This window comes from Otolemur garnettii, unplaced genomic scaffold, assembly GCF_000181295.1.
Source record: "Otolemur garnettii isolate 467f Iridium unplaced genomic scaffold, OtoGar3 scaffold00259, whole genome shotgun sequence".
Classification (NCBI taxonomy): Eukaryota; Metazoa; Chordata; class Mammalia; order Primates; family Galagidae; genus Otolemur; species Otolemur garnettii.
Genome location: NW_003852654.1, coordinates 1,197,111 through 1,221,234, shown reverse-complemented (window position 1 = coordinate 1,221,234; position 24,124 = coordinate 1,197,111). Strand labels below are relative to the sequence as shown.

At 36.8% G+C, this 24,124-nt stretch overlaps 1 protein-coding gene across 1 annotated transcript in view; it reads right to left on the bottom strand.

Annotated features, from left to right (window-relative positions):
- Positions 1-24,124, bottom strand: part of VAMP7 (vesicle associated membrane protein 7) — a 99,590-nt gene that overhangs the window by 62,404 nt on the left and 13,062 nt on the right. The window contains exons 3-5 of the mRNA XM_003802745.1: positions 21,110-21,167; positions 18,833-18,970; positions 16,083-16,173 (exon numbers count right to left, since the gene is read on the bottom strand). Of these exons, the coding sequence (XP_003802793.1) occupies positions 16,083-16,173; positions 18,833-18,970; positions 21,110-21,167 (287 nt within the window). The remainder of the gene's footprint in view (positions 1-16,082; positions 16,174-18,832; positions 18,971-21,109; positions 21,168-24,124) is intronic.

The following is a 24,124-nucleotide window of genomic DNA, read 5'->3' as shown; positions in this document are numbered from 1 at the left end:
AGGCCCCTCCTTTGCTCCAGTTGCTTATCTCTCAAAACAATTAGATCACACTGTTCAAGGTTGGGCCCCATGTCTCAAAGCATTAGCAGCCACAGAATCCGCCACCTTAGGTGTACATGGCTGGCGCCTTAGCCGCTTGAGCCACAGGCGCCAAGCCATACATTTCTTTTTAGTATTACCTTCCTGTCCAGTTCCCCTTCTGGGACGTGACATATTTTCCAAATTAGGTACCATTCTCACTTTTAATTTTAAATTGATAGATGCTAACCCATCTCCTTCTGCCTCACTCTGCCTCATCCTTTCCCAAGTCATCAAAGACCCGCCACCCTGGCCTATTCCACCAGAACACGTAAACTCTAAAGTTCGGGATACTAAAACCCCTTCAGTTGCCTCCTGCTCTCCAATTCTTATTAAACTAAAAGACCTCTCTATTTTTCCTTCTCAACGTAAATACCCTCTTCCCCAATCTAGTCTCCTAGGACTTCAGTGTATTATATGAGATCTCCTAAAAAAAGGATTCTTAAGACCCACCCACTCACCATATAATACTCCCACATTAGCAATTAAAAAAACCTAATGGCACCTATCACTTAGTACAAGATTTGAGACTCATCAACTCTGCGGTCATTCCTATACACCCAGTAGTCCCTAACCCATACACCTTCCTATCAATCATCCCACCTCAAACCACTTATTTTTCCGTACTAGACCTTAAAGATGCCTTCTTCTCCATTCCCTTACACCCTGATTGCCAAGACCTATTTGCCTTCACATGGACTAACCCTACTTCTCAAACTTCTTCCCAACTCACTTAGACTGTACTCCCTCAGGGATTTCGTGACAGCCCCCACCTATTTGGCCAAACATTATCACAAGACCTCCAATCCTATAATCCCTCTCCTTCAATTTTAATTCAATATGTTGATGACCTCCTACTCTGTAGTCCCACCTTACATGACTCTAAGCAAGATATCTATTCCCTTCCTTCCTCGCAGATAAAGGATATCGGGTCTCTCCCTCAATTATTCCAACAAGAAGTCACTTACCTTGGTGTCCTTTTATCCCCAGGCTTCGAAGCTATTACCATAGATAGAAAAAGCCTTATTCGTGACTTTCCTCTACCCACCACAAAACAAGAACTTCTCTCCTTTTTAGGATTAGCTGGATACTTCAGAGCATGGATTCCCAACTTTTCTCTCCTAGCTGTTCCTTTATATAATGCTACTTGAGGTAACCCTCATGAACCTCTCCTAAAATCCGTTTCCACTCCTTTTAAATCTTTACAATGTGCTTTATTAGAAGCTCCAGCCCTCCACCTTCCTGATCTTTCTTGCCACTTCCTCTTATATGTCACAGAAGACCGTAGATTTGCTCTCGGTGTACTTGGATATCAATTAGGCCCCTCCTTTGCTCCAGTTGCTTATCTCTCAAAACAATTAGATCACACTGTTCAAGGTTGGGCCCCATGTCTCAAAGCATTAGCAGCCACAGTTACTCTAATACAGGAATAAAAAAAACTCACTTTTGGTTCCCCTACTACTGTCCTGTCCCCTCATTCTCTATCTGATCTTTTAACATATAAAAATCTTCAAACCTTACCACCATGCCGCATTCTTAACCTTCAAACCTCTCTCTTATCTGACCCATCATTATCTTTTAATACATGTTCCACACTAAATCCTGCATCCCTCTTACCTACTCCCTCTAACTCATCACCCACTCATGATTGCCTTCAAACACTAGACACTCTTCTCTCCTGCCTTTCCAACATACAAAAAGGACCCCTTCCTTATTCTAATCTCTGGTTTTCAGACGGCAGTTCCTTTATATATAATGGAACTCATAAAGCAAGGTATGCAATTGTATCCTCCAATGAAATCACTGAGACACACTCTCTCCCCTCTTCCACCACTAACCAACAGGCAGAACTAATAGCGCTAACCAGAGCCTTTACCCTAGCACGAGATAAATCTCGCACTATCTATACTGATTCTAAATATGCATTTCACATATTATTATCCCATGCAGCAATATGGAAAGAACGAGGTTTATGTAACACCAAAGGTAACCCTATTCTTAACTCTCATTTTATTATCAAACTACTAGAAGCCTCTAAATTACCTAGAGCTATAGGCATTATCCATTGCCATTCATACCAATCTAACCATTCACCTATATCAAAAGGTAACAACCGAGTCAACCCTGCAGCACGTGCAGCTGCTCTTCAGCACCCATCCCCTGACACCATCTCTCATCTATTACCTATTTCCACTCCTATTATTACTACAACAAATAAAAATACATCAACCTCCCACTCATGACCTCCTCATCTATCTCCACAAATTATTTCACCCCAACTCTCAAACTTTACTACAATTCTTCAAAACTTTCTTTCCTCTCTCACAGAGAGATTTAGAATTTCTAAATCAACTTACATAGTCCTATGAAATCTGCCAACACTCCAACCCACAAACAAAGTCTCGCCTCCCACACTTTCCAACTCACCAGGCTAGGGGGCTTCTTCCTGGAACAGACTGGCAACTTGATTTCACACACATGCCTACAATCAAACATTATAAATACCTCTTAGTATTAATAGATACCTTCTCAGGATGGATTGAAGCCTTTCCTACTACAAACAAGAGGACTACCACTGTCACCTCTATCATACTCAAAGACATTATTCCCCGCTTTGAAATCCCCTGTTCTTTACAGTCTGACAATGGACCTGAATTCACCTCCACCATTTCTCAAACCTTAACCAAAGCCTTGGGTATTCCATGGCACTTCCACATTCCTTTCCATCCTCAATCTTCAGGGAAAGTTGAAAGGTCTAACAGAGCCTTAAAATCTACTTTAACTAAACTTTCACTTGAACTTCACTTAGACTGGATCACTCTTCTACCTCTGGCACTTCTATGCTTACACTCCCTTCCCAAAAAACCCTCCAACTTCTCTTCTTTTGAATTAATGTTTGGTAGACCTATTCTCCCCCCAGGACTTACACCATCAGATAGTCCACTATCTCCCTCAAACTTATCCTCTCTTCTTCAATATGTCCAGTCCCTTCTATGGAAACAAACAGACATACTTCTTCCTATCCCAGCACCTTCACTGTCTACCTCCTTTCACCCAGGAGATCAAATTCTAGTAGCTCCCCCTAATAATCCCAAAAAAACCACTTGAACCAAAATGGCAAAGACCTCATAGAGTAATTTTATCAACACCCGCCTCAGTAAAATTAGCCTCATTTCCTGGATGGTTTCATATATCTCACATTAAACCTTAGTCCAACTATTACTACAGGTCAACAAACACCTGAAAATCTTCCCTCATACTCGGCTCAAGAAATAGGCCCCCTGAAACTCAAGCTTACTTGAGTTCAAAAGGCCCAGGAAACTGAAATTCATCCTCCGCCTGAGGTCTCAATGCTCTAAAAGATACGTTTCATAAATTTCAATTATTACCTTCCTTACTACTCACCAAAAAACATCTTCATAATAATTATACTCCTGATAATCTAATCACAATTACTCCACCAAAGTAATCAAAAAAAAAGAGAGAGAGAAAAAATGCTCTCTATCCCTTTACTCCACTTTCATAATAAATTCTCTTACCTTCCTAAAATATCTCTCATAATTCTCTTATCCCTAATAACTTCCCCTAACGCTTACGGATCTAAATTACAAAACCCTCAACTTTTCTCCCTCTCTGATCATTGGGAGAAAACATGGAAATTATACATCGACTCATGGTCAGACACCTGGAAATCGTATCATGCCTCTATTAACAAAACATTAATTAGAAATCAAATCATTCTGATATATTATTTAATGTCACCTTATGTGAATTATTTAAACGTGATTCACATACCTTAGCCTCTTTAGGCAAACATTGTAATTAAAACCACAACCTCCAAATATATGCTTGCAGTGCTCAAAATCCTGACTCAAAATGTAAAAAAGGATGTGCTTATTGGGGCTGTGAATCCACAGCCCCCTGGAAGGTCACCGACATTAACATACAACTATCAACAACTACTTTTCCACACCCTTGGCCATACTTTTATGAACTCACCATAAAAATATTAAAACCAAATGACCCTACTTGGCTTAAAGGACAAAAGTGGGAAATAAGAACATATAAAAAGTGAGGTCCAGAAAAGGCATACTCAGAATTTACTATCACAAAATAAAAAACAAAATTTATTCCCCCCCCAACAGATATTGTCAAAGTCATTAAAACTCATTCTCAAATTTTAAAACAAAAAATTAACCAAAATCAAATTTAAGATTTCAATCTCTCCACACTTACACCCCAACTAAATCTTAATCTAACCTATGATTCCATCTTACGAACATACTCTCTTTTAAAACATCACCCTAAATATAAACTAGGCTACTGGATTGGATTAAGTCTTCAAGGTCTCTTACACACTAAACTTCAAACCATGCCAGTCATAATTTCTAACATTTTAATTTTTCAACCTTCCAGACCCTACATCTCTTAATTTAACAACTTGCACACACAAAACTAAACCTTTTATACCCTCACTCACTCAAATTATCCAGTCATACCCTATTTGCTTCAACTTTACAGCCACCACTCCCTTATCAGGTCTAAACCCATCAAAATGCTCTAAGATAGTCACTTTCCCTTCCAAACCAAAAAAATTACTACACAAAAAATGCCATCCTTCCTTCCATTTTCTCTGTGGGAAAAAATTATACTGAATTCCCCCTATCCACATTCAAGGTCTCTGTTCCATAATTATATTACTATCTGATTTTAAAATTATTGCAAGAGATGAACCTGTTCCAGGACCTCCTCTTTCTATCCAACAATCCGTGTGAAACAGGCCACCCAAACTGCCATACTTCCCCTACTGGCAGTGATAGGAATCGTGGCTGGCATAGGCACAGGAACAGCTGGCATTTCCTACTCAATAACTCATTATAAAGAATTACAACATCAACATAAAGAAGACATTCAACAGGTTAGTGACATGATTTTAGAACTCCAACGTCAAATTAATTCACTAGCTCAGGTAGTCCTACAAGACCGCAGGGGTTAGATCTTCTTTTGGCAGAAAAGGGAGGACTTTGTTTAGCACTCCAAGAGGAATGTTTTTTCTTTGTTAATGAATCTGGAATCATCACTAACAAAGTTCAATCACTCCAAGAAAGCCTCGAACTCCGAAAAAAACAACGTGAATCAGAATCATCCGACTTCTCCTCTTGGTTCACTCAAAATCCACTCTGGGTTGCACTTCTACCTTTCCTCACACCTATAATTATCATCCTTGGGCTAGTGGCTGTGGCTCCATGCATAATTCGTTTTATTCAAACCCAACTCTCAAAGTTATCCCAACAGGTAACTACTCAGCTGGTGCTTCAAACCTACACCCCAGATACAGCTCCCAACTTACAAAAAGAAGGAACTGTTCTTCGTGAATGGGCTACACTCTACTCCAAACCACCAGACCTTCCTGAACACCACTTCAAAACAACCACCACATGTTTCCAAAAAAAATAACTATTCTCTAGTTGGCCAATTAAAACTACGTGCCCCTCCCAGCAGGAAGAAATTATAGAAGAGAGAACTTGACGTCCACTATCCCAAGGCCAACACCCTATTTTTAATATTCCTATAAGGGAGGAATGTTAGGTAATTGCTCCAGAAAAGCCTCGCCCCCAGAAAGCCCATCTCCCAGTCACAAAACTTACCTCATCACCCACTAAAAGTTAAAACTTCTGACCTGCCCCTAACAGCTTTTCATTCACTATTCTACCAGTCCATCATCATTTTAAGCCTTCCCTTAACCAAACCCATATAAGGACCCGCATCTTTTTAATCTTTCTCTTTTTTATCTTTTCTTGGTGCTGCTCTCCAGTCTCCCCCCCACAATAAAACCTTTCGTACAAGCCTTAGTGGTCTGAAATCTTTGCCAGTTGGAGTGCCCTTCTTTCACTGATAACAAAACCAAGAAAAGACCCAACTTTAAAAAGGAGAACTTCAGGCCACTTTCACTAATTATTACAGATGCAAAAATTCTCAACAAAATTCCAGCCAACAGACTACAGCTTCTCATTAAAAAAGTCATACATCATGATTAAGTGGGTTTCATCCCAGGGATGCAAAGCTGGTTTAACATATGCAAATCCATAAACATAATTCACTATATCAACAGAAGCAAAAACAAAAACCATATGATCCTCTCAATAGATGCAGTAAAAGTATTCAATAAAATTCAACAGCCTTTTTAATAAAAATCCTGAAGAACATAGGCACAAGTGGCACATTTCTTAAACTGATGGAACCCATATGTGAAAAGCCCACAGCTAATATTTTACTGAATGGAGTAAAATTGAAAGTTTTTCCACCTAGAACTAGAACCAGACAAGGATGTCCTGTATCACAGTACTATTCAACATAGTGCTGGAAGTTCTAGCCAATACAATCAAGAGAAGTAAATAAAGGGAATCCAAATGGGAGCAGAGAAGGTCAAACTCTCCCCCTTTTCTGATGATATGATCTTATACTTAGAGAACCCCAAAGACTCAACCACAAGACCCCTGGAAGTGATAAAAAAAATACAGTAATGTCCCAGTATATAAAATTAATGTCCACAAGTCAGTAGCCTTTGTATAGGCCAACATCAGCTACGATGAAAAGCTAATTAATGATATAATCCCCTTCACAATAGCTTCAAGAAAATGAAATACCTAGAAATATATCTAACAAAAGAGGTGAAGGACCTCTAAAAGAAAACTATGGAACCCTAACAAAAGAAATAGCAGAAGATATTAACAAATGGAAGAACATACCATGCTCGTGGCTAGGAAGAATCAACACTGTTAAAATATCTATACTTCCCACGGTAATCTACAGATACAATGCCATCCCCATTAAAATACCATCATCATATTTTCAAGACTTAGGAAAATAATTCATCGTTTTGTTGTTGTTGTTTTTAATTCATTGTTTTGTATGAAACCAGAGAAAACCCCATATAGCTAAGACGATTCCTAGGAATAAAAACAAAGCTGGGGGCATGAGCCTACCAGACTTTAGGCTATACTACAAGGCCATAGTGATCAAAACAGCATGGTATCAACACAAAAATAGAGACATAGACATCTAGAACCAAACAGAAAACCATGAGATGAAACTAACATCTTAGTTTCATTAGCTACCTAATCTTTGATAAACCAAACAAGAACATACACCAGGGGAAAGAATCCCTATTTGATTAATGGTGCTGGGAGAACTGGATATCCACATGTAAAAGACTGAAACTGGACCCATACCTTTCCCCACTCAAAAAAATTGATTCAAGATGGATAAAAGATCTAAATATAAGTCATGAAATAATAAAAATCCTCAAGGAAAATGTGGGGATACCACTTGAAGATATTGGCCCGGGGAATAATTTTACGAAGATTTCCATGGCAATTGCAACAACAACATCAAAAAATGAACAAATGGGGCTTAATTAAACTGAATAGCTTCTGTACAGCTAAAGAGACAAAACCAAAGCAAACAGACAACCTACACAATGGGAAATGATATTTGCATATCATGAATCGGACAAAAGCTTGATAACTGGTGGCGCCCATAGGTCCGTCAGTAGGGTGCCAGCCACATACACCAAGGCTGGTGGGTTTGAACCCAGCTCAGGCCAGGTAAAAAACAATGACAACTGCAACAACAACAAAAAAAATAGCCAAGTGTTGTGGCTGGTGCCTGTAGCCTCAGCTAGTTGGGAGGCTGAGGCAAGAGAATCACTTAAGTCCAAGAGTTTGAGATTGCTATGAGGTGTGATGCCACAGCATTCTACCTAGGGTGACATAGTGAGACTCTGTCTCAAAAAAAAAAAAAAAAAGCTTGATAACTAGGATCTGCAGAAAATGCAAATTAATCAACATAAAAAGAGCCAACAATCCCTTATATCACTGGGCAAGAAAGATTAATAGAACCTTCTCTAAAGAAGACAAACGAATAACTGACAAACATATGAAAAAATGCTCATCATCCCTAATTATCAGAGAAATGCAAATCTAAACCACCCTGAGATATCACCTAACCCCAGTGAGAATGTCCACATCACAAAATCTCAAAACTGCAGATGCTGGCATGGATGTGGAGAGAAGGGAACACTTCTAAATTGCTGGTGGGACTGCAAACTAATATAAACTTTTTGGAAGGAAGTATGGAGAATCCTCAAAGAACTCAAACTAGACCTCCCATTTGATCCTGCAATCCCATTACTAGGCAACTACCCAGAATCTAAAAAAGTCCTGTTATCATAAGGACATTTGCACTAGACTGTTTATCACAGCTCAATTTACAATCATCAAAATGTGGAAATGGCCTAAATGCCCACCAACCCAGGAATGGATTAAAACATTTTGGTATAGGTATACCATGGAGTACTATCCAGCTATTAAAAAAAGATGGAGACTTTACATCTTTTGTATTAAACTGGATGGAAGTGTAAGACGTTACTCTTAGTAAAACATCATAAGAACGGAGAAGCAAGAATCCTATGTACTCAATTCTAATATGAGGACAGTTGATGACCTAGTACATGGTAGGGGGTGTAGGGAGAGGTAAGGAGGGAAGGGAGTGGGGAGTCACGGGGTGTGACCTCTTGGGGATGGGACACAATTATTAGAGGGACTTTATCTAACAAATGCAATCAGTATAACCTGATTCTTTGTACCCTCAATGAATCGCCCCAAACAGATAGATAGATAGATAGATAAATGGGAACTGATCTCTGCACAGGTAAAGATACAATCAACAAAGCAAATAGACAATCTTCATAATGGAGGAAGATATGCATGTGTCGAATATGACAAATGGTTGATAATCAGAATCTACAAACAATTCAAGGAAACCAAAAAGAAAAAGGGGAAAAGACTCATTAGTCATTGGGGAAGAGACATTAACAGAACCTTCTCTATGGAAGACAGATATATGGCCAACAAACATGAAAATATGCTCATCATCCCCCATATCAGAGTAATACAAATCAAAACAACCCTCAGATATCACCTAACTCCAGTGAGAACAGCCCACATCACAAAGTCCCCAAACTGCAGATGCTTGTGTGGGTGCAGAGAGAAGGGAACATGACAGAGGTTACTCAAGGCTTCCCTGGAGATAGGAAAGTCCATCTCTTGCAGGCATGTCCCTCCAATCTGTGTCCTCTTTTTATTCACACGATGTCAGGGTGCCAAAGTAGGTATCAACACCGAGGGTTCAGTAAGTTTCCACATAATGGTTACAATGTAGGGAGGGGTATACGGTATACTTCCTGGGTGAAGGACTCAACTACAACTTGAATTTTACTTTACAAATGCAAACAATGTAACCTAACCATATGTACCTTCATTATTAACCCAAAATTTTAAAAAAAAAGTCTCTAGAAATTGCATATGCCCTATTCTAATGGCATACAGCAAATAGAGAAACATTTATACATGAAAGTGAGCTAATTCTCTGCAAGAACTGTGAATCTATGGCATTGAATCATGACCTGTTCTCTCCCTCAGCTCAGTGAGATGGAAGCTCTAATCTTGGCAAGTACAGTTTTGGAGCGTCCTGTTCCCCTAGGCTCAAGTTGAGAGTTACACTCTCTCCAGAAGGGATAGGTCACTAGCATTTTTCATCCCACCCCACGCCTAGTTCTGTGTTATAGAAGCTCTGTTCTGTTAAGACCTGATAGGTCTAGGACTCCTTTTTTCTCCTAGTCCCCCATTCACAGAGCAGAAGCTCTACCTTGGGTGACAGACCAAGAATACTGGGTCCTGACTGCTGCAACTTACTCATAGAGTAGAGTTTCCATGCTGGGAGAAGAAAGCCAGGAAGAACAAGGTTTCTCTTCATCTTTACCCTGGTAAAGCAAGGGTGCCATTCTAAGAGAAGCAGTCCACTGTTCTTGCTCATAGCTCTACAGTAGTGGCTCTGAGATTTTTCACAGAGGGAGAGGTAGGCTTTAAGAACAAAGAGCTTTTCCTAGGGAAAAAAATTATTTGGAATAGAATATTAGGAAGTTCAATCCTAAGGGTGCTGTCAAAATGGTGGAGATTTTAAAGACAAGCAAGATGAGACTGGCAGCTTCATTAAGAACAAGCTAAACTGGCTCGGCGCCTGTGGCTCAAGTGGCTAAGGCACCAGCCACATACACCTAAGGTGGTGGGTTCGAATCCAGCCTGGGCCGCCAAACAACAATGACAGCTGCAACCAAAAAACAGCCGGGCATTGTAGCGGGTGCCTGTGGTCCCAGCTACTTGGGAGGCGGAGGCAGGACACTCCCTTGAGCCCAGGAGTTGGAGGTTGCTGTGAGCTGTGATGCCAGAGCACTCTACCTAGGGGGACAGCTTGAGGCTTTGTCTCAAAAAAAAGAACAAGCTAAACTATAGGCCAGACAGAAGTTTAACAGAAAGAACAAAGGAAAAGGGCAGCTAAGAAGAGCTCTCCTGGGGTTTGAGCAAGTCTCCAGGACTGTTTACAATGGAGCCCAAATCTAATTAGATGTGAATGGTACAATTTATGTCTGGGGCACTAACAAAAACAGTGAAGAAAATAGCCAGCAATTAGTGCAGGTTAGCAGCTGGCTGAGATACCAGAGGCAGAACAGCTAGAAGCTAAACACGAAAAACAAAAAACAGAGACACTCAAAGAGAACTGTGTAATTCCAGGGTGACTATAAGCATTGCCAAGGCTGTTCCCTCTGAGGAGTAACAGTTGGAAGAAATAGATTTCAGTGAAAAATTCCAGCCCAGTGACTAACAAGTAAACAAACAACAAACCATGGGGATGGGACTCAGTACCTATAGCTGACACATTATCTAAAATGTTCAATTTTCAACAAAAATTATAAGAGGAAAAAATGAAACAGGAAAGTATGACCCACACACAGGAAAAAGAATGGGAATAGAAACTGACTTTTGAGGGGATTCAATTATTGGACTTAGAAAAAACTTCAAAGCAGTCATAATAAGTATGTTCAGTGAACTAAAAAAAAATCTCACTTAAAAAACTAAAGGAAATTATAATGACAATGTCTTACAAAATAGATCAATAGAGGAATAGAAATTAAAAAAAAAAAAAAGAACATAAAACATTTCCCCAGGCCGATATCTTCAAGCGTTTTCTAGACACTTTATTCAAGGATTTTTATTGCTTTATGCCTTAGATTTAAAGCTTTTATCCATCTTGAGTCAATTTTTGTAACTGGTGAGAGGTGTGGATCCAGTTTCAGTCTTTTACGTGTGGTCCTCCAGTTCTCCTAGCATCATTTATTGAATAGGGATTCTTTCCCCCAGTGTATGTTCTTGTTTAGTTTATCAAAGATCAGGTGGCTGTAAGATGATAGTTTCAGCTCATGGTTTTCTATTTGGTTCCAAAGAAAGAATGGAGAAAACACAGACAGGGCTTGGGGAAAGATTTTATGAAGACTTCCATGGCAATTGTAACAACAACAAAAATAAATAAATGGGACTTAATTAAACTGAAAAGCTTCTGTACAGCTAAGGGAACAAACAACCAAAGCAAATAGACAACCCCCAGAATGGGAAAAGATATTTGCATATTATTAATTGGACAAAGGCTTGATAACCAGGATCTCTAGAGAACTCAATCAACAACAAAAAAAGAGCCAAAAGCTCATATATCACTGGGCAAGAGACATGAACAGAACCTTCTCTAAGGAAGATAGACAAATAGCTAACAAACATATGAAAAAATACTCATCGTCCCTAATCATCAGAGAAATGCAAATCAAAACCACCCTGAGATATCACCTACTCCTAGTCAGATTGGCCCACATCACAAAGTCCCAAAGCAGCAGGTGCTGGTGCAGATGTGGAGAGAAGGGAACACTTTTATACTATTGGTGGGACTGCAAACTCATACAACCTCTTTGGAAAGAAATATGAAGAATCCTCAAAGATCTCCAATTAGACTTTTCATTTGACCTTGCAATCCCATTACTAAGCATCTACCCAGAAAAAAAAAATCATTTTACCATAAGGACATTTGCACTAGATTGTTTACTGCAGCTCAATTTACAATTGCCAGGAAACAACCTAAATGCCCCTGAACTCAGGAATGGATTAATAAATTGTGGTACATGCACACACAGAATACTATTCAGCCATCAAAAGACGGTGACTTCACATCTTTTGTAATATCCTAGATGGAGTTGAAACACATTTTTCTTAGTAAAGTGTCCCAAGAATGGAAAAGCAAATATCCAATGTCCTCAATACTAATATGAAGTCAGTAGATCATCCAATGCATGCCCAAATAGGAGATAAATTCACTTCAATTCAAGTTGGGGGCAGGAGTAACGAGGGAAGGGGACAGGTTTGAAGTGCTCTCATTGAATAGACATGGGGTGGGTGGTTTGGGTAGGGTGACCAGACGTCCCGCTTTTGGTGGGACAGTCAGCTTTTTAACAATTTGTCCCACGGTGTTTTTAAAAAGTCCCGATTTTTGGAAAGAATGCACGAGTGGGCAGGAGAACAGGAAGGTAATATATGGTTTTCAGCTTCCATGTGGCTATTTCGCCAGAATATGAGTTGTATATTATTTTTGTTAATTTTATAATGTTAAACTGTAATAATAACAAATAATTGTTGAGAAGTGATTATCGAGAACTGCTTATCAAAGTTTGGGTTGTTGTCAGGCCCTGCCTTGCCCATCCCCTGCTCCACCCCCACCCCCCCACCCCCATGTCCAGCTTTACAAATGTTAAAATCTGGTCACCCTAGGTTTGGGACATAACCACGAGGCAAACTCTACCTAACTAAATCAAATATTTTGACCTGGTTGCTAGTATTCCCACATTAACCTGAAGTCAATTTACTTAAAAAAGTTTAAAAGTTTATAAAGTAATAAATAAATAAACATCTCTTTTTAAATGCACAAAAACTGAAAGAAAAAAAGAAAAAAAGAACAAAATGGATTGGAAGGCTGAGGCAAGAGAATCACCTAAGCCCAGGAGTTGGAGGTTTCTGTGAGCTATGTGATGTCACAGCACTCTGCTAAAAGCAATACAGTGATACCCTGCCTCTACAAAAAAAAAAAAAAAAAAATAGAAATTCTAGAGCACCAACAGAAATGAAAAAGTCCCTGGAGGAGATCAACAATAGATTGAAGCAGGCAGAAGAATGAATCAGTAAGCTTGAGACAAGTCAGTTGAGAGTAACCAGTCTAAAGAACAGCGAGAAAAAAAGGAATGAAGAAAACCAAACAGGGCCTCAGAGAAATAAGGGAAACCATAAGTGTACCATCATGTCAATCTTAAAAAAAGAACAAAGTTGGAAGATTAATATTTCTTAATTTTAAAACCTAGTACAAAGCTACAATAATCATGACAGTGTGGTACTGGCACAAAGATAAATGGAACAGAATTCATAGTTCAGAAATAAAGCCATAAATCTTTGGATAAGTAATTTTTGATAAGGGTGCTAAGATCATTTAATGGAGAAAAAAAATCTTTTCAACAAATGGTTCTGGAACAATTGGATAATACCCTAAAGAGAATTCAGTTGGACCCTTTCCTTATTGCACATATAAACATTAACTCAAAATTAACCACAGACCTAAATTTAAGAGCTAAAGCTATAAAACTCTTGAAAGAAAACATAGGAGTAAATTTCCATTAGCTTAGGCAACAATTTCTTAGAAATGACATCTAAAGTGCAGCAACTAAAAAAAAAATGAATTTGAGTTCATAAAAATTAAAACTTTATTGCTTCAAGGGCTACCATTAAGAAAGTAAAGACAGCCCATAGAATGGAGAAAATATTTGCAAATCCAGAATACCACACATTATATAAAAGGCCTATATTATATGAGTACATTCACATGAAATGTCCAAAATAGGCAAATTTATAGAGACAAAAAGCAGATTGATCATTGCTTAGGTCTCAGAGTTGAGGGGAAATGAAAAGTGACTGCAAGTGAGCACAGTTTCCTTTTGGAGTGATAAAAATGTTTTACAGTTGACTGTAACAATGGTTGTGCAATTCTGTGAATATAATAAAATCCATGGATTGCATTCTTTAAATGGGTGAATTGTATAGCATATGTATTATGTTTCAGTTAAGCTCCCCCAAATCAAAGGGAAATAGTTGAAAATGTTTTTCTTACATCTTCAATTTGCTGTTTCTATAATTCTACAAATAAATGAGTCATTTAAAAGGAGTTGATTATAAAAAGGCTGATTTTCTAGAAACTTTATGCATCTGAAATAATATTGTAGCAGTTGGCTGCTTCCACTTTCAGGCAAAATAAATGAATTTGGTAACAAAAAAAGAGTTGAAATAAGTATTAATGGTCTTCTCAATAGATTCTCTAATTTCCATCTAGATATATAAAACTAAAATTAATCAAAGGAAATCACTTTCAATAGCCAAGAGATATATATGTATCAAGAGCCATAAAAATGTTGCTGCATTTTGATTATTAATCCCATTCCTGAGAATATCAAGAAAATAAGAAAACATAACAAGCACAAAAACTTAACAGTACTATTATCATAACACAAACCTCTAAGTCAGTGCTACTTAAAGAGTGTTTGCAACTGGTTCAACTAAGTCTCTAAGCACACTGTTCAGTCCAATTGATAATATTTTCACAGCAAGAAGTTCTCAATGAAGGAAGCACAGCACTGTTTTACATTTTTTTTCAGCAAGTACCTTATCTGGCTGCAAAACAGCACTCTGAGTAGCATTGCCCTAAAAAAGCTGTGTCCAAAATAAGGACATGGTTAGGTAGCCTGTGTTGTATCAACTCAAATAATATGAGCATAAAATGGACTAATAATAGCTAAAAACTATTCAGTTCTTACTATGTGCCAGGAACAAAGTTGTTTATATACATTACTTCCTTTATACTGGTAACCTTAGGTTCCTGTTACCTCTTTTTTTGCCGATTAGAAAATAAAGCTGAGAGAGGTTTGAGAGCTCAAGAGCTAAGAGCAAGTGGGAAGTGAAATTGAAACTCAAATTCAGGCACAAAAATCTAAATATTGATCACTTTATTATATATCCTCCAAAAAACTGAATATAAACCTTGATCATAACTATGTATGTATATATGTAGATAAAAACTTAAAGGAAAGAAAATGGAGAGGAATCTTTAGGATGGTGAGACTAAGCAAATTTTTAAAAAGTCTTCTTATGATTTGTAACTGTTCTAAGAATAAATATAATTCAAATACTAAATCTAAGATTATAAATAGACATTTATGAAACTTAACAATGTCTCTAAATATCTCATAAAGCAACTATATAACCATTTTCATTCAATTTTGTAAAAGTTATTACCCTCAGAAGATGTATTTAAAAGAGTGGTTCTCAACCTTGAGTATACACTGGAATCCTCTGGTGGGCTTGTAAAAAAAATTGTTGGGTCCCACTCCCAGAGTTTCTGATTCAGTAGGTCTAAAATAGGGCCCCCAAACTTGCATTTTTAACAAGTTCCTAGGTAATGCTGATGCTACTAGTCTAGAGACCACCTGGGAGAACCAGAGCTTTTAAAAAAATCTAGCATCATTCTAAATCTATATACCACCACATAAAACAATTAAAAATAAACTTAATGTAATTTTCTAGATTATTTGAATATGCTAACTAGGTTTTTGATAAAATTAACATAGGCCTTTAGATGGAAACTATAACACAGTTTATTATTTTGAAGTATACAATAGATTTTTTGGTTCAATTCTTTCAATCAAGAGCTATAGACTTTCTGAGTTATCTGGGTATCTCCAGCCCAAATAGACTAAATTATTCTACACTAATGAACTATCACAAAGTTTTTAGAACTTGGCCTTTCTAAGCACACTAACAAATTTAGAATGAAGAACAGTCACAGTACTAAGAAGAAACCATTCATACAAACAGACCATATCATAGGTAAGTAACCTCCATATTTCAGCTGACAATTGCCAATAGTGGGATAAGAAAGTTCTGTTTCAGCCTCCCTAGAATAATTTGACCTCAATCAAGTAACTGCTATCATTTTTGCCCACACACATGAAAGTATACCATGGAACATACCTATGTTTCTGACCATGATTCCTTTCAGTTCATCCACTTGGGCTTGAGTCTCCATCACTTTGTCTAGACCCTTATTCTCAGAGTGATGCTTCTATAAGAAAATAAGTTTGAACTTATGGTACCTAGACATTATTTATAACAGGAAAACAAAAATAAGAAAACAACTTACACTAAGGAATAATAAATTGCGTCTCTATTGATACCTCCACAGTAGGAGATGAAGCATTTTCTTTTTATACTGCCCATATTTTTTCCTAAGTCTGGTAACATTTTCTTTTGTATCAATGATATGTTGACCAATTTGTTGTGAGTATTTCAGATTGTATATAGAGTCAGCACATTGTACCCCATAAGTGCAGTAATGTACATGGTTATGATCTAACAAAGGCATAAATTTTTCAAAAATGCTTCCGTATTAACTATAAATATAGTTTCAAAATATCACCTTATTTTAAATAAAATAGAGCTAAATGTATTATAATGTATCAAATATACACCTGAGGTTCTGGAAACATAGGTTATATAATCTGAGCTCAAAGAAGAAAGGAGAAAAGGACTATAGCTGGAACAAGGGGGACAGGGCAGGGCTTTCCAGAATTTTTTCCCATTTCTTGAGTATGATGAGGTAAGAGCTGGCCCAGTTTCTTTGCACCTGTTATTATGTCTTCTGGGATCACAGCATGCATCCTATTTTCATGAGCTTTTCACAGGATCTAGAATCTAAGATACTGATAATATACATTTTGAAATTATTATCTACAGCTAACAATTATATAGCAGTTAATACACAATGTTCCAATCATTTCACTGTACTAAGTATTTTAAACAGGATATTACTTAATCTAACTCCAAACGCTATGATAAAGATGATATCATTATCTCTGAGGGAAATGACACAGATTTGTTCAGAGGGTCACACACAGATCTGCAGCTAATGACAAACTGGCTAATTTAAGTTTTGTTGTCGACTGACCCTATTTACTTTTGACTGTGCATTGGTATTTTTTTTTTGGTAGTGTTGTATACAATTTCATACAGATGAACATTTCCTAAGTGGAAAGTATGAAACAAATCAATTACTTAAATGATAAAGGTTTATAGTTACCAATTTAAATGAACTTCATTTCGAAAGGTATACACACACACATTTAGAAGCATAACACTCAAAAAGAATTAAAAATATACAGGAGAAATAAAAAATATATCTTTATTTTCATTCACAACAAAATCACAGCTAGAGCTTATGTCTTTGTACTCAAATGGTTTTGTGGGTCAAAAGTAAGCATTTTAAAAGGTGTTCAACATCATTTGTCATCATGAAGATGTAGATTAAAATCACTATGAGATACCACTACACACCCACTAGAATGGACAAAATTAGAAAGACAGACCACAATAAGCATTGGTAAGGATGCAGAAAGCCTGGAACTGCTGGTGAGAATATAAAATGGTACAACCACATTGGGAAAGAGTGCAATGATTTTTTAAAAATTACATATCACTTACCATATAACCCAGCAATTCCATTCCTTGGTATTTATCAATGAGAAATAAAAATATATTCACACAAAGACTTATACTATGTGGCATTTCAGAGCAGCTCTATTTATGGTAGCTGAAAACTGGAAGCAACCCAAATATCCACCAACAGGTGCATAGATAAACAAATTGTGGTATATGCATATAATACTACTCAGCAAAAAAAGGGAATAAACTACTGATTTATACATGGATGAAATATGAAAAGTCTTACAATAAGCAAAACAAGCAAAACATAAAAGAGTACATACCATATAATTCCATTTATAGAAAACTATAGAGAGGACAAAACTAATTTATAGTGACAAAAATGGATCAGCAGTTGCCTGGGGCAGTTTATAGGGGAGACAATTCACTGGAAAGGGACATGAGGGAATTTTTAGAGTGATAGAAATGCTTTCTGTCTTGACTACAGGGATATTTCAGTGTGTATATATATATATATATATCTGAAATATATATATACTTTTGAAATATATATATATAATATATATACACACACACATATATAAACCTTTACTGAGCTCACAATTAGGGATTCATACAGTTGAACAGATTTTCTTTCTTTCTTTTTTTTTCTGAGACAGAGTCTTATTATGTCACCCTCGGTAGAGTACCGTGGTGTCACAGCTCACAGCAACCTCAAACTCTTGGGCTTAAGCAATTCTCTTGCCTCAGCCTCCCAAGTAGCTGGGAGTACAGGCACCTGTCACAATACCCAGGTATTTTTTTGTTGCAATTGTTTAGTTGGCCTGGGCTGAGTTCGAACCCGCTACCCTTGGTGTATGTGACTGGAGCCTAACCACTATGCTAAGGGCCCTGAGCCTGAACAGAGTTCTTCAAATATTAAATTGCCTCAAGAAAAGGTAGAAAGTTTATGTATAGGTTATGTATAAAGTTTATGTATAGGTTAAAAGGCCATTTGGCATGTTGAATGCATTTATGATTACATGAGTAGAACTAGATTATCTTTAATGTTCTTCCTATTCCTGAGATACACTGACCACTCTTAATAGAGAACATTACTGCTTTCTACCCTAAAATGGCCCATTTACTTTTTTTTACATCAGGGAAGTTTTACACATATTATGCTGGCATATAGTAACAATCAGAAAAGTGTATTTAAGATTAGGGCACCCTATGTTCGTCAAGTTTTAATGTAATAAAAAAGAAATGTGAATCAAAATACTTTATCCTGAGAAAGATCTTACCAGCTGTGCCGCCAAAACACTTGAAAACTCACTATTCATGGCATATGGAAGTGCCGTCTGTGCTCTGGAACCGTAAGTAGTCTGGAACCTCTTCTTTATCTCATTCAGAAAATTAAATGCTCGGGAACGTTCAAAATCCTTAGAAGAGACCAAAACAGAGCTCACATTTAAAAAGTAAAGATGATGTGGATAATTAACAACAACAATAATAAAAACCGCTAATATTTACTGAGCAGTGACTCTAAGAAGGAACTAGCATTGATTTCATTTTAAAGATAAGGAAACAAAGGCTCTGAAAAGGTAACTAATTTACCAAAAGTCCAACAACTTGTAAACGACAGAGCTAAAAGTCTAATCCAGATATGTCTAGCAAGATAATGGTACCTAAGTTAAACAACTTATTGATGTCAGAAATTGGGTTTCACTTCCTACATATCTTTCCTAGGATCTATTAGAAGGCCCAGCACAAGATGTTCAATAAATGCCTAATAATAGCACAGTCTTTCATACACAAAGACAATGCTACAGACATAAACACTGATTTTTTTCAAAAGTGGTGGTACATTTGAAAAGATCAAGTGACATAACCTTGTCTAGTCCCAGCCAGTCAAAAAGTATGTATATATGTGTGTTTATGTATGTGTGTGTGTATCAAATTAGAAATACAAGGCTCAACTCTGACTATCCCAGATTTCATAATATTATTAATCTACTCCAAGCTCTTTCACATCAGTCATATCAGATATAGCTGGAATTTTTTTCTGATTTTAGAGAATTCTGTGAAGCCAGGAATAAAAACCACTGTGATCCAATTAAATTCAAGAAGGCGGAAAAAGGAAGGAGGAAAAGGGGGAAGAGGGTTCGTAAACTACTTAATGGGTACAACGTAGGGGTACGTGGTACAGCTCCTGGGTGAAGGACTCAACTACAACTTGGACTTTACCTTACAAACGCAAACAATGTAGCCTAATTGTTTGTACCTTTATATTAATCTGAAATTAAAAAAAAATCATTGTGATGATCACTATGGTTGACAGTCATTTCCATTTCATCCAAGATGTTTAGTTTAAGCCAAGGGTTCTTAAATTGTGGTCAATGATCCAAATTCAAGTGGCCTTTGTACTTGGGTAGGAAAAAAAATCACATAATTATTATTACCAATATTTTACCTAAATTTCAATTTGAATATAGGCAGTATATTCACAACCTGAGTATTAAACAGTACTGTAACTGTCACCAAAGTACATCTTTTTTCATATACTTAACAGCTATTTGAAATACTGTTTATACTCATCACCATTTTAAAATTATTAGTTATTAGACCATGGTTAGATCTTATTGAGTTCATAAAGAAGCATATACATTACTATATCAATTTTTAAAACATTTTAAATACTATACATATATTTCAATATAACTGTTTTTGTTATAATCATGTATTTTACTTAAAAACATTCTGGGAGAGGCCAATGACTGGCAAAGGGGTCTGTGACATGATAAAAATTAGGAACCCTGATCTATGAAAATCATGCCAATTCCACACCTCTTGTCACTGATCAGTTTAAAAATAAGCATGTAGCTAGTAAGACATGAAAGGAAGAGGAGAGGGCACGTGTCTGGGATGTTTCATCATTTCTACAATAAGAGACTTAAGAAGACACAGTCCCTTTTCCCTGGACATGAATAAATAAGAACATAGCTCTACACAATAGGGTAACCCATTTAGGAAGAAGTCAACACTAAGGAAAGCAGTAGAGAGGAGGGATTTTGATGACATCAGCAAGTTATTGAGCATTTGGGTTTAGAGCCTACAAATATTCAAAAAACAATCCAACCAGTGTAAACTACAGTTTCACACAGCTAATCATAATGTATTGTGATTTTCTTTTCCAAAATCCTTGCACATTAAAAAGTTCATTAACTATTGATTGGAGAAATAATTTGACTTTATCTAATTCCAGTTAAACAATTTTTGAGAAGCTGTGATATCAAAGAATCATATTTTTGAACACCAGTTTTTACTACATAATAGGATAAATATAGAAGTTGCAAGAGGTTAAGCTAAACCTCTACCAAAACAAAGCTAATATGCACATACCCACATATCATGGGTTTTTTGTCATCTGCTGCTCTTTAGCGCAAATCCAAAATACATAAAAATTTTCGAGCTATAAAAAGCTTTGCATAACCTTTACCCACCGTAAGTATAGATAATTATGAACTGACTATATTAACAGTGCACACAGTTAAACAGCAGTATGTCTTCAAGTTACTTACATCATCAGTGATACAAAGATATACAATCCTGTCTTGGCAGATGTAATGAAACAAATAACTGTAGAATAAAAGATAAAACTTACTGTAGTTACAAGCAAAATATCTTTTACTTCTATCTTGTCTTTGTATAAGCAAGTTCAATACTGTGAACTTCATTGTATCATTTACAGATATAGTCTATTCTCCCCCATATACCTGCTTCTTTCAAGTCAAACTGATAGGAATAAATAAGAAATTAAAAGAAGGTCTCTACCCTAGCTACAAAGCATAACAGCATGTGCCTTACCCATTAAAATGATAGCTGCCAAAAAATAATAGGACTCTTAAGGCCTAAACAAGAGATGACATCTTAAGAGGGACATGTAATTATGATTAACCCTAATAAGCCATATAGTCTTCCTTGCTTTTACCTAAGATCTCAAAGCAAACACCTTTTCTACCAAATTATCAACAATTTTTCAGTATCTACTTTTAGCAAGTTACTGTGCTAGATGCCAAAGAAAGGAAGAAGAAAAACCATCAGCCCTTGTCCTCACAGGGATTACAGTGCAAGGAATTACAATGTAGTGTGACAAAAGGGATAACAGAGAAAAAAAAGTACATGATGCCCTGGGGACATAAAAGAGGCACATAACGGAGATTTGCCAAAGGTAACAGAAAATACTTCCTGAAATAAGTGATATCTTATCTGAGTCCTGAAGAATAAGTAAGAGACATCAAGGTGAAGAGCAAGCAAAGAGTTTTCCAGAGAGGAATCAGAAAGCATAAGGGCCTAGAGATAAAAGAGCACATCGGAAAGTAAAATTGGCTCACATGACTATGGTATACAATGTGAGGGAAAGGTAACTGCCTGGACAGGAACAGCTGGAGAAGTAAGCAAATACCAGTTGATAAAGACTTTATAAACCACACTGTGCATTATCTTAAAAATAATGACTAAGCATCAAAAGGTTTTAGCCCAGGAAAATAATAATCAGATTTGCATGTTAAAAAAGATGCTTTGGCTAAACTGTGGAGAACTAGCTAAAAGGAAGTCCGGACAGGAGACTACAACAGAGATTGATTCTCACCAGATAAAAGATTTAAATTTAAGACATGAAACTATAAAAATATTAGAAGATAGTGCAAGGAAAACGCTTGAACAAATTGGCCTGGGAGAATTTTTTATGAGGATGACCCCCCCCCCCGGGCAATTGAAGCCACACCAAAATTATATTACTGGGATCTGATCAAACTAAAAAGCTTCTGCACAGCCAAGAGCACAGTAAATAAGGCAAAAAGCCTTCAGAATGGGAAAAGATATTTGCAGGTTACGCTTCTGACAAAGGTCTGATCACTAGAATCCACAGAGAGCTCAAACTAATCAATAAGAAAACAAATAACCCCATTTCTATGTCGACAAGAGACTTGAACAGAAACTTCTCTGAAGAAGACAGACGAATGGCTTATAAACACATGGAAAAATTCTCACCATCTTTAATCATCAGAGAAATGCAAATCAAAACCACTCTGAGATATCATCTAACTCCAGTAAGATTAGCCCACATAAAAAAATCCCAAAACTACAGATGTTGTTATGGATGTGGAAAGAAGGGAACACTTCTACACTGCTGGTGGAAATGCAAGCTAATATAGCCTTTCTGGAAAGAAGTCTGGAGAATACTCAAGGAACTAAAAGTGGAGCTACCATTTGATCCTGCCATCCCCCTACTAGGTATTTACCCAGATGATCAAAAATCATTTTACAACAAAGACATTTGCACCAGAATGTTTACTGTAGCCCAATTCATAATTGCCAAGTCATAGAAGCAACCCAAGTGTCCATCGACCCATGAATGGATTAACAAATTCTGGTATATATACACCACGGAATACTATGCAGCCATAAAAAAGATGGAGACTTCACATCTTTTATGTTTACCTGGATGGAGCTGGAACATATTCTTCTTAGTAAAGTATCTCAAGAATGGAAAAAAAAGTATCCAATGTATTCAGTACTACTATGAAGTCAGTATATAATCACCTACACATTCATAGGAATGGTACAACATAACTACAGTCCAGAAAGATAGAGGGAAGAGAAAAGAGAGGGAAGGGGGAGGTCAGGAGGAAGGAGAGTTTGGGGGGTATCCAACCTAATGTGTATAATGCAATGATACATTTCTATACTATTAAGACTAAAGTATAAATGTTTTTGCCACAACAAATAAGCAAGATGGTTATGTTAATCAGTTAGATGTAAGCATTCCACATTGTTTATCAAATCAGCACATTGTACCCCATAAATGCATTAATGTACACAGTTATGATTTAAAAAAGAATTTAAAAAAAGAAAGAATGAGGGAAATAAACTAAAAGTTGTACGGGCAATGAAGAAGAGACAGAAGAGATATAGGAGATACCATTTAGTGACTGGCTGCTAGGAAAAAGACAGAAGGATAACTAAATTTTGCCTCTCAGATTTCTACTTTGAGCAAGTGAATAGACAGGGGAAACCTGTTAATTATATTAATGACCACAGAGAGGCCTGACATAAATTACAAGGAAGTATGGAAACTCGGGCCAAATATCTCTCTATTACTCTGAAACTGTTCACACCAATTTCACCAAGGAACTCCTCTGAACTATTTGATAACTGTTAGCCACTTCATTCTTCTGGAAAGTTTTTTTTCTACTAGATTTCTTTATATTTTTATTATAAATTAATATGAAGGTACAGATGTTTAGGTTACATTGTTTTCAATTCTAATGTAAAGTTCAAGTTGTAGTTGAGCCCTTTACCCAGGAAGCATGCTGAATACCCTCACATTATTTACCTTAGGTGAGATCCTGCCACTTGCCCTCTCTCCTCCAGCTAATTGTTCTCCCCCTTAACTCCTCCATTCTCCCTCCCCTTTGGGAAACTATATTTGTGATTTTTTTCTTTCTTGTGAGCATGTAGTTCGTTATATATTGGTTTCATATTAGTATTGAATACATTGGACAATTTTTTCCCCATTCTTGAGATACTTTACT